Source organism: Melanerpes formicivorus, unplaced genomic scaffold, assembly GCF_026170545.1.
Source record: "Melanerpes formicivorus ecotype bairdi unplaced genomic scaffold, bMelFor1.0.p_v2 SCAF_82, whole genome shotgun sequence".
NCBI lineage: Eukaryota > Metazoa > Chordata > Aves > Piciformes > Picidae > Melanerpes > Melanerpes formicivorus.
The window spans coordinates 2,454,860-2,465,368 of NW_027142434.1; the positions used below are offsets into that span (position 1 = coordinate 2,454,860).

The following is a 10,509-nucleotide window of genomic DNA, read 5'->3' on the forward strand; positions in this document are numbered from 1 at the left end:
GGATCCCCCAGGGAGCAGTGCTGGGCCCCAGCCTGGTCAATATCTTCATTGATGATCTGGAGGAGGGCACTGAGTCCATCAGCAGTGAATGTGCAGAGGACACCAAGCTGGGGGCAGGAGCTGAGCTGCCAGAGGCAGGGAGAGCTCTGCAGAGGGACCTGGCCAGGCTGGGCAGAGGGGCAGAGGCCAAGGGCAGGAGATTGAACACAGCCAAGTGCCAGGGGCTGCACATTGGCCACAGCAACCCCAGGCAGTGCTACAGGCTGGGGGCAGAGTGGCTGAGAGCAGCCAGGCAGAGAGGGACCTGGGGGGAGTGGTGGACAGCAGCTGAACAGGAGGCAGCAGTGTGCCCAGGGGGCCAAGGAGGCCAAGGGCAGCCTGGCCTGCAGCAGGCAGAGTGTGGCCAGCAGCAGCAGGGAGCTCATCCTGCCCTGTGCTCAGCATTGCTGAGGCCACACCTGGAGTCCTGTGGCCAGCTCTGGGCTCCTCAGGTCAGGAAGGAGGTTGAGCTGCTGGAAGGTGTCCAGAGAAGGGCAACAAAGCTGGGGAGGGGTCTGGGGCACAGCCCTGGGAGGAGAGGCTGAGGGAGCTGGGGTTGCTTAGCCTGCAGAAGAGGAGGCTCAGGGGAGACCTTCTTGCTCTCTGCAACTCCCTGCAGGGAGGTTGGAGCCAGGTGGGGGTTGGGCTCTTCTCCCAGGCCCCCAGCAGCAGAACAAGAGGACACAGTCTCAAGCTGTGCCAGGGGAGGTTGAGGCTGGAGGGGAGGAAGAAATTCTTCCCAGCCAGAGAGATTGGCCCTGGGGATGTGCTGCCCAGGGAGGTGGTGGAGTCCCCAAACCTGGAGGTGCTTCAAGGTGGTTTGGATGTGGGGCTTGGGGCTGTGGTTGAGGGCTGAGCCCTGCAGAGCAGGGTTCTGGGTTGGCCTTGGGGATCCTGAGGCTCTTCCAGCCTGCATGGCTCTGGGATTCCGAGGTGGCTGTGGAAAAGCAGCAGCAGAGAGGGCTGAGGGAAGGCCCAGGAGATGCCTGGAGGCTGGGAGCAGGATGGGTGTGGAGGCCCAGGGGAGGTCAGGGAGGTGATGAGCAGGACAAGAGGAGCATCAGGAGGAAGAACCAGATTTGGTGGTGCCAGGGGCAGGACTGTGGTCACCAGAGCTCCTTCCTCCTGGGAAGGCCAAGGGCAGCTGGCAGTGGAGCCTCCTGCTCTGCACAGCTGCCTGGGAGGGCTTGAGCCTTTGTCCTGTCCCTGCTGCAAGAGGGATCCAGGCCCACCCTCCCCTGTCCTTGGGGCCAGGCCCTGCACTTGGGTCACAAGCACCCAGCAAGGCTCCAGGCTGGGGCAGTGGCTGGGAGCTGCCTGGGGGCAAAGGATCTGGGGGGGTTGGTCAAGAGTGCTGCAGGAGATGTCCCCACTGGAAGGGATGGGATGGGGACCCCCTCCAGCCTGGGGCACCCTGGCCTGGGCTCCTCCTGGGGCTGTGTGGGGCCCTGGGCTCCATGGGACCTCACTGACCAGGGGGGGCTGCAGAGCCCTGGGCCCAGGGCAGTCCTGTGGGGCCAGGGGGGCACTGGGTTTGGGGTGACCCCCTAGGCTCTGTGGGGCTTCAGGGGCCTGGACTCGGGGGTCCCAGGGCTTGGAACAGCCCTGGAGGCTGCAGGGAGCCCCCAGCCTGGGGCAGCTCCTCAGCTGGTGCCATGCTGCTGGGTGCAGGGGGCTCTCCCAGGCCCCTTTGCTACCCAGAGCTGTCCCCAGCTGCCTGTTCCTGGGCAGCAGGAGGCTTGCCTTGTTTTCCTTGCTCTCCTAGGGGGGTGCCCAAGCTGGGCTGCAAGGCCAAGGGGCTGAGGATCACCAAGGCCAAGGGCTGGGGGCTGCACTTGGGGCACAACAACCCCAGGAGGGCTCCAGGCAGGGGGCAGAGAGGCTGCAAAGTGCCTGGGGGAAAAGGATCTGGGGGGGTTGGTTAACAGTGGCTGAAGATGAGCCTGGGGGGCAAGGAGGGCAGCAGCAGCCTGGCCTGGAGCAGCAGTGGGGTGGGCAGCAGGAGCAGGGCAGGGCTGGTGCCCCTGGGCTGGGCAGTGGGGAGGCCACAGCTTGAGTGCTGGGTTCAGCTCTGGGCTCCTCACTGCAGGAAGGAGATTGAGAGGCTGGAGCAGGGCCAGGGGAGGGCAACAGAGCTGGGGAAGAGGGCTGGGGAGGAGCAGCTGAGGGAGCTGGGGGGGTTGAGCCTGGAGCAGAGGAGGCTGAGGGAGACCTCATTGCTCTCTGCAGCTCCCTGAGAGGAGGCTGCAGCCAGGCTCACCCAAGGAACAAGTGATGGGAAGAGAGGAAATGGCCTCAGGCTGCCCCAGGGGAGGTTCAGCTTGGCCTTGAGCAACAATTTCATCCCCTTGAGGCTTGCCCAGGCCTGGCCCAGGCTGCCCAGGGGGCAGTGGTGGAGCCCCCAGCCCTGGAGGGGGAGTTTCAGAGCCCTGCAGCTGCGGTGTGCTGAGGGCTGGGAAAGGGTTGGCAGTGCTGGGTGACTTTAATTGGACTTAATCATCTCTGAAGGTCTCTTCCAACCCCCCAGCATTCCCAAAATGCTCCTGCTGGAGAAGGGAGAGGAAGGAGGATCCAAGGCAGGAGGCAGGGTCCTGTCCTCTCCTCCTGCTGCTGCTCTCTCCAGAGGCCTCTGCTGCAGCTGCTGCTGCTCAGTCGAAGTTGTAGTAAAGGCAGAAGGCAAAGAACATGGCAAAGATCTGCAGGGGGAGGAGAGGGGGCAGCAGGTTAGAGCCTCCAGCTGCTTGCTGGGAGAGCCCAAAGCCTCCAATCCCCTCCTCCAGCCAGGTGCCAGGCAGTCCCCATGCCCCTCGAGAGGCCTATGGCCTCTCGAGGGGCATGGGGACTGCCTGGCACCATGGCAGAGGCCTGCAGCCCTCCTGAGGTGCCCCAAGCTCCCTGCCCCTGGGGAGGACCCCCTTGAACAGCTCTGGTGCCAGGCCAGAGCCCTGAGGGGCAGCACTGCCACTGGTCCCTCTCTGCCCACCCAGCTGTGCCCACCCTTTGCACTGAGCTCTCCACCAACCCCATCCAACCTCTGCCCCAGCTCAGGGAGGAGCTTGCTGCTGGGCTCTGGGTCAGAGGCTCTCCCCTGGGGGACTGGGGAGGATCCCCCAGGCACAGCCTGGTGCCTGCCAGCCTGCTGCTGGGCTCTGTGCTGGCACAGCAGGGGCAGATCCTGCACTGCTTGTGCTCCTCCAGCCTCGACCCCTGGTGCTCAGCCCTGCTGAGGCCCCCCCCTGGAGTGCTGTGGGGCCTTGAGCTATTGCCCCCCTGCCCTCATTTGTGGTCCCTCCAGCCCCAGAGCAGCCTCCTGGCACATCCAGAGCCTGCCTGAGGTCCCTCAGGCCCTGCCCTGACCCCTCCAGCCCCCTCCCTACCTCGATGCCCAGCACAGCCAAGCTGCAGGTCCCAGGGACAGAGATGTACCCCTGCAGGGTCCTGCCAAAGGTGGAGAAGCAGCCCTGGGGGGACAGAGAGGGCAGAGAGGCTGCAGGGGGCTCGGGAGGGGGAGGTTGGGGTTGGGGGAGGGGCAACACGACAGGGCTGGGGCAGCAGGATCCCTCCTGGGCAGCAGGATCCCTCCTGGGCAGCAGGATCCCCCCTGGGCAGCAGGACCCCCGGGCAGCATCCCAGGCTCCTGTCCCTGCTGCTCAGAGGCTGCCCTAAGCCTGGGGGGCTGGGGGGCGCAGGGCAGACAGGCTGGGGGGCGCAGGGCAGACAGGCTGGGGGGAGCAGGGCAGACAGGCTGGGGGGCAGCAGGGCAGACAGGCTGGGGGCAGCAGGGCAGACAGGCTGGGGGCAGGGCAGACAGGCTGGGGGCAGCAGGGCAGACAGGCTGGGGGCAGCAGGGCAGACAGGCTGGGGGGAGCAGGGCAGACAGGCTGGGGGGCAGCAGGGCAGACAGGCTGGGGGGCAGCAGGGCAGACAGGCTGGGGGGCAGCAGGGCAGACAGGTTGGGGGCAGGGCAGACAGGCTGGGGGGAGCAGGGCAGACAGGCTGGGGGGCAGCAGGGCAGGCAGGCTGGGGGGCAGCAGGGCAGACAGGCTGGGGGCAGCAGGGCAGACAGACAGGCTGGGGGGCAGCAGGGCAGACAGGCTGGGGGCAGCAGGGCAGACAGGCTGGGGGCAGCAGGGCAGACAGGCTGGGGGCAGCAGGGCAGACAGGCTGGGGGCAGCAGGGCAGACAGACAGGCTGGGGGCAGGGCAGACAGGCTCGGGGCAGGGCAGTGTGCTACCTGCTCGTGGATGTAGCCAGGGCTCCGCTCCCGGCACTGCTGCCAGCCCCGCAGCCGCCCTGCCCCCAGCGGCCCCTCCCGGGCGCAGCAGGCCCGCGGCCAGGGCAGCCCCGGCTGCAGCTGCTGGAACAGGGAACCGTTCCCGAAGTCCTCGGGTCCCAGAACCCCGCAGCAGGAGAACTGGAAGGGAAGGCAGTGGCCGTGGAGGTGCTGCCAGCCCCCCCCGGGGGGTGCCTGGGGAGGGGCTGAGGGGCTCTGGGGGAGCAGCCCCGCAGGGGGCTCTGTGCCTGGCTGGGCTCCACAAGCCCTCCCCTGAGCTGGGCTCGGCCCTGCAGGTCCTTTAGGGGCTTCAGCCCCCACCCCGGAGCCCCCTGGCTGCTCACTGTGACCATGAGGGTGTTCCAGGCTGTGGAGAAGACCTCAGCAGCCTCATCCCCGTGGTAGTTGCTCCTCAGCTCGGCCAGGAACACCTCTGGCTGCATCTGCGAGATCAGAGCCAGCTCCGAGCTCTGGGGGAGCAGGAACAGGGCCCTGGGGGCTCTGCACCCAGCCTGGCCTCCCCTCAACCCAGCACCACGCTGCCCAGGGCACCAGCTCCCTCGGGATGGCACAGACCCACCCGTGGCACGGACCCACCCGTGGCACAGACCCACCCGTGGCACAGACCCACCCATGGCACCTACCCACCCATGGCACTGACCCAACTGTGGCACAGACCCACCCGTGGCATGGACCCACCCATGGCACCGACCCACCCGTGGCACAGACCCACCCGTGGCACAGACCCACCCATGGCACCGACCCACCCGTGGCACAGACCCACCCGTGGCACAGACCCACCCGTGGCACCTACCCACCCGTGGCACAGACCCACCCATGGCATGGACCCACCCATGGCACCTACCCACCCATGGCTCATACCCACCCGTGGCACAGCCCCACCCGTGGCACCGACCCACCCATGGCACTGACCCAACTGTGGCACAGACCCACCCGTGGCATGGACCCACCCGTGGCACCGACCCACCCGTGGCATGGACCCACCCGTGGCATGGACCCACCCGTGGCACAGACCCACCCGTGGCACAGATCCACCCGTGGCACCTACCCACCCATGGCTCATACCCACCCGTGGCACAGCCCCACCCCTGGCACTGACTCACCCCAGGCACAGCGCCACCCATGGCACAGACCCACCCGTGGCACCTACCCACCCGTGGCACCTACCCACCCGTGGCATATATCCACCCGTGGCACCTACCCACCCATGGCTCATTCCCACCCATGGCACGCACCTGCCCGTGGCACAGCCCCACCCGTGGCACCAACCCACCCATGGCACGGACCCACCCGTGGCACAGCCCCACCCCTGGCACTGACCCACCCGTGGCACAGCCCCACCCAGCTTCAGCCCTTCCTCAGCTTGCTGGTGCTGAAGATGAGGGTGGGAAAGAACAGCCCCAAAGCGGCTCCAGTGCCCCAGGGGCCTCAGGAGCCTGCCCCCGGGCAGGGAGGGAGGAGAGAGGCTGCCCAGGCCGGGCAGGTGCCAGGGGGCAGCGCCAGTACCTTCCTCCAGTGCAGCAGGAAGAGCAGAGCCCCCACCAGCTGCGTGACGAAGACCAGGCTCACCAGGATGAAGAACTGGAGGCAGGGAGGAGTCAGAGCCCTGCAGGCAGCTTGCTCTGACTCTGCCTCCTTCCTCTGCTGCCAGCCCTGCCTGTGCCCTGTGCCCCTGAGAGCAGGGCACCGGGGGGGACAGCTGGCACCTCCCCGAGCGCCTGCGCTGCAAGGCAGAGGCTCAGAGCCGGGCACAGGCTGCCAGGGGCTGGGATGCCAAAGGCATTGGGGTGCTGGGGCTTGGGAAGGGGTTTGGAGCCCTCCCCAGAGGGGGAAAAGCTTCATCACATCCTCTGGGCTCTCAGCTGCAGGACTGCGGAGCTGGGCGCTGGCTGGGGGAGCACTGAGAGCCTCCAGGGCCAGGAACTGCTGCTGGCCCCTCCAGGGACACCCCCATGTCCCAGCACCCTGTGCCCCCAGTGCATACCCACCCTGACCCCTGCACCCCCAGCACCTCCCACCCTGACCCCTGCACCCCCAGCACCTCCCTCCCTGATCCCTGCACCCCCAGCACCTCCCTCCCTGATCCCTGCATCCCCAGCACCTCCCTCCCTGACCCCTGCACCCCCAGCACCTCCCTCCCTGATCCCTGCACCCCCAGCACCTCCCTCCCTGATCCCTGCATCCCCAACACCTCCCTCCCTGACCCCTGCACCCCCAACACCTCCCTCCCTGACCCCTGCATCCCCAGCACCTCCCTCCCTGAATCCTGCATCCCCAACACCTCCCTCCCTGACCCCTGCACCCCCAACACCTCCCTCCCTGACCCCTGCATCCCCAGCACCTCCCTCCCTGATCTCTGCACCCCCAGCACCTCCCTCCCTCATCCCTGCACCCCAACACCTCCCTCCCTGATCCCTGCACCCCCAGCACCTCCCTCCCTGATCCCTGCACCCCCAGCACCTCCATTCTGTGATCCCTGCATCCCCAGCACCTCCCTCCCTGATCCCTGCACCCCCAGCACCTCCCTCCCTGATCCCTGCACCCCCAGCACCTCCCTCCCTGATCCCTGCATCCCCAGCACCTCCCTCCCTGATCCCTGCATCCCCAGCACCTCCCTCCCTGATCCCTGCACCCCCAGCACCTCCCTCCCTGATCCCTGCACCCCCAGCACCTCCCTCCCTGATCTCTGCATCCCCAGCACCTCCATTCTGTGATCCCTGCACCCCCAGCACCTCCCTCCCTGATCCCTGCACCCCAACACCTCCCTCCCTGATCCCTGCACCCCCAGCACCTCCCTCCCTGATCCCTGCATCCCCAACACCTCCCTCCCTGATCCCTGCACCCCCAGCACCTCCCTCCCTGATCCCTGCACCCCCAGCACGTTCTCCACCCTCTGGCTCCCCACATGGAACCTCAGCTTGCCTCAGGCTGGAAGGGACCCTCCAAGGTCACCCCCCGCAGACCTCAGGGGCAGCTCCAGCCAGCTCAGGCTGCCCAGGGCCACATCCAGTCCGACCCTGACCCCCCAGGGGCTGCACCACCTCTCTGAGCAAGCCGGGCACCCCCCACAGCCTCCCTCCCCTGCTCGCTGCGGCCCCCGAGCCCTGCGGGCAGGCAGCCCCCCGCCGCTGCCCCCCGAGCTCTGCGGGCAGGCAGCCCCCCGCCGCTGCCCCCCGAGCCCCGCAGGCAGGCAGCCCCCCGCCGCTGCCCCCCCGAGCCCTGCAGGCAGGCAGCCCCCCGAGCCCTGCAGGCAGGCAGGCAGCCCCCCGCCGCTGCCCCCCCGAGCCCTGCAGGCAGGCAGCCCCCCGCCGCTGCCCCCCGAGCCCTGCGGGCAGGCAGCCCCCCGCCGCTGCCCCCCGAGCCCTGCGGGCAGGCAGCCCCCCGCCGCTGCCCCCCGAGCCCTGCGGGCAGGCAGCCCCCCGCCGCTGCCCCCCGAGCCCTGCAGGCAGGCAGCCCCCCGCCGCTGCCCCCCGAGCCCTGCAGGCAGGCAGGCAGCCCCCCGCTGCTGCCCCCCCGAGCTCTGCGGGCAGGCAGCCCCCCGAGCCCTGCATGCAGGCAGCCCCCCGCCGCTGCCCCCCGAGCCCCGCAGGCAGGCAGCCCCCCGCTGCTGCCCCCCGAGCTCTGCGGGCAGGCAGCCCCCCGCCGCTGCCCCCCCGAGCCCTGCATGCAGGCAGCCCCCCGCCGCTGCCCCCCGAGCCCTGCATGCAGGCAGCCCCCCGCCGCTGCCCCCCCGAGCCCTGCATGCAGGCAGCCCCCCGCCGCTGCCCCCCCGAGCCCTGCAGGCAGGCAGGCAGGCAGCCCCCCGCTGCTGCCCCCCGAGCTCTGCGGGCAGGCAGCCCCCCGAGCCCTGCATGCAGGCAGCCCCCCGCCGCTGCCCCCCGAGCCCCGCAGGCAGGCAGCCCCCCGCTGCTGCCCCCCGAGCTCTGCGGGCAGGCAGCCCCCCCGAGCCCTGCAGGCAGGCAGCCCCCCCGCCGCTGCCCCCCGAGCCCTGCGGGCAGGCAGCCCCCCGCCGCTGCCCCCCAGCGCCGCCCCCCGGCTCACCAGCAGCAGCAGGGGGCGGCTCCGGCGCAGGGCCCCGCAGCAGCCCAGGAAGCCCAGCAGGGACAGGGCAATGCCCACGGCCAGCAGCAGGTAGGCAGCGGCGCTCAGCGCAGGCTTGGCGGCCACGATGTCCTGGAAACCGGCCGGGTCCACGGCCACCCAGAGCCCCAGACCTGCCAGGCACATCCCCCCAGCCTGGGGGCCGCTGTGGTTACAGCCGGGAGAGACCACCCCGAGCCACCCCATGGGGACCGGGATGCCCTTAACCTCTGCCGGGGTCTCCTCCCCAGGGCTGGAGCCACCCAGCCCCGGAGCCGGCTGGGGATGGATCCCAGTCCGGGCTTGGAAGGGACCTCCGGAGATGTCCCAGCCTGGGGGGGAGTCCCCTCCAGCCTGCACCCAGGGGAGCCCAGGGGGACTCACAAACACCAGCACGTTGAAGATGAACATCAGGTACTTCATGCAGCTCAAGACGGCCATGGGGACAGCAGGCAGGGGACACAGCAGGCAGGGGACAGCAGGCAGGGGGACAGCAGGCAGGGGGACAGCAGGCAGGGGGCACAGCAGCCTCTGTCCCTGCAGAGGAGAGAGCAGAGCCCTGGCCACCACCAGCCCCAGCCCGTCCTGGACACCCAGGCTCTGCTGGGCCATGGAGTTGTCCACCCTGTGCTGTTCCCCCCCAGCACACAGCCCCCCCGAAACCTCCACAGCATCTCCTGCCCCCCACTATGCCCAGCTGCACCCCCAAACAGTCCCTAACCCCATGTCCCCCCAAACCCCATGGCCCCCCCAAACTCTGTGCCCACTCCAAACTCTGAGCCCCACCCAAACCCCATGTCCCCCCCAAACCCCATGTCCCCCCAAACCCTGTGCCCCCCCAAACCCTGTGTCCCTCCAAACCCCATGCCCCCCCTAGACCCTGTGTCCCCCCAAGTCCCATGTCCCCCAAACCCCATTTCCCCCCGAGACCCTGTGCCCCCCCAAACCCTGTGTCCCCCCAAACCCCATGTCCCTCCAAACCCCATGTCCCCTCCAAACCCTGTACTCCCCCAAATCCCATGTCTCCCCAAACCCCGTGTCCCCCAAACCCTGTGTCCCCTCAAACCCCATGTCCCCCCTAAATCCCGTGCCCCCCCAAACCCCATGTCCCCTCCAAACCCTATGCCCCCCAAGTTCCACGTCCCCCTAAACCTCATGTACCCCCAAACCCCATGTCCCCTCCAAACCCCATGTCCCCCCAATACCTGTCTCCCCCCCAAACCACGTGCCCTCTCCCAGCTGTGTCCCCACCCAAACCCTGTGTCCCCTCCAGACCTGCCCTCCAAGCTCCGTGTCCCCCCCGGGCCCTGTGGCACCGCTCACCCTGCGGGGCCGGGGTGGGGAGGGGGGTCCCAGGCACCGCTGAGCTGCCCCCCAGGCAGCACCACTGCGGCTCCAGGAGGTTGGACTCACACTTCCCAGCTGAGCAGTCCCAAGAAACCCCTTCCAGAGGCTGTGCCATGAATGATTGATGGGGAACAGGATCGGCCGGCGGGGGCGGGGGCGGAGGGGAGCCTCCAGCCCCGGCTCTGCTTGGGGGAGGTAATGAAACCCCCGGGCAGGGAAAGAGGAGCCGGCCCCGACAGGGCCAGGGCGACCTTGGCCATCAATTATTGCTGGGGACATTTGCTCTGCAGGGCTGCCAGCACCTGGGGAAGCCCCCGAGGGACTTCAGCGGTGACCCACGTGCGGGCAGGCTGGTGCCAAGGTGGCTGATGGCCACCAACAGCTCACCCAGGGCAAGTGGAAGGTCCTGGCCCCGGGGAGCACCAACCTCCTGCAGCAGCACAGCTGAGGGGGGACCTGCTGGAGAGCAGGACCAGGCTGGATGAGGCCTTGAGCAAGCTGTGCTGGGGGGAGGTGTCCCTGGGCATGGAGGGGAGGTTGGAGCAGATGATCTCTGAGGCCCCTTCCAACCTGAGCCACGCTGGGATTCTGCACACTGCAGCTCTGCCCCCAGAGGTTTTGCTTCCAGCACCTTCCCAGCCCCTGAGAGCTCAGAGAGCTTCCCCCCCCTGCCCTGGGGCCTGGCCAGCTGCAGGCTGGCAGCAGCAGAGCACACACCTGGAAATTGGCAATGATGCAGAGTCCAAAGC

The 10,509-nt window shown here is 68.8% G+C and overlaps 1 protein-coding gene across 1 annotated transcript; it reads right to left on the reverse strand.

Annotated features, from left to right (window-relative positions):
* Positions 1 to 2,536: 2,536 nt before the first annotated feature.
* LOC137454597 (tetraspanin-18-like) lies at positions 2,537 to 8,854 on the reverse strand. The gene is made up of 7 exons (XM_068164698.1): positions 8,798 to 8,854; positions 8,375 to 8,569; positions 5,840 to 5,914; positions 4,657 to 4,755; positions 4,274 to 4,453; positions 3,417 to 3,500; positions 2,537 to 2,735 (listed from the first exon to the last, which is right to left on the reverse strand). The coding sequence occupies exons 1-7, from the start codon at positions 8,852 to 8,854 to the stop codon at positions 2,688 to 2,690; spliced, it is 738 nt and encodes a 245-aa protein (XP_068020799.1). The 3' UTR covers positions 2,537 to 2,687.
* Positions 8,855 to 10,509: the final 1,655 nt, after the last annotated feature.

Excerpts from the sequence above, each read along its gene's own strand:
- LOC137454597 (XM_068164698.1), bottom strand. The coding sequence starts at position 8,854 with ATGGCCGTCTTGAGCTGCATGAAGTACCTGATGTTCATCTTCAACGTG. Across the intron at positions 8,570-8,797 it reads TCTTCAACGTGCTGGTGTTT|GCTGGGGGGATGTGCCTGGC; the intron begins GTGAGTCCCCCT and ends AGCGGCCCCCAG. Across the intron at positions 4,454-4,656 it reads GGAACACCCTCATGGTCACA|TTCTCCTGCTGCGGGGTTCT; the intron begins GTGAGCAGCCAG and ends CTTCCCTTCCAG.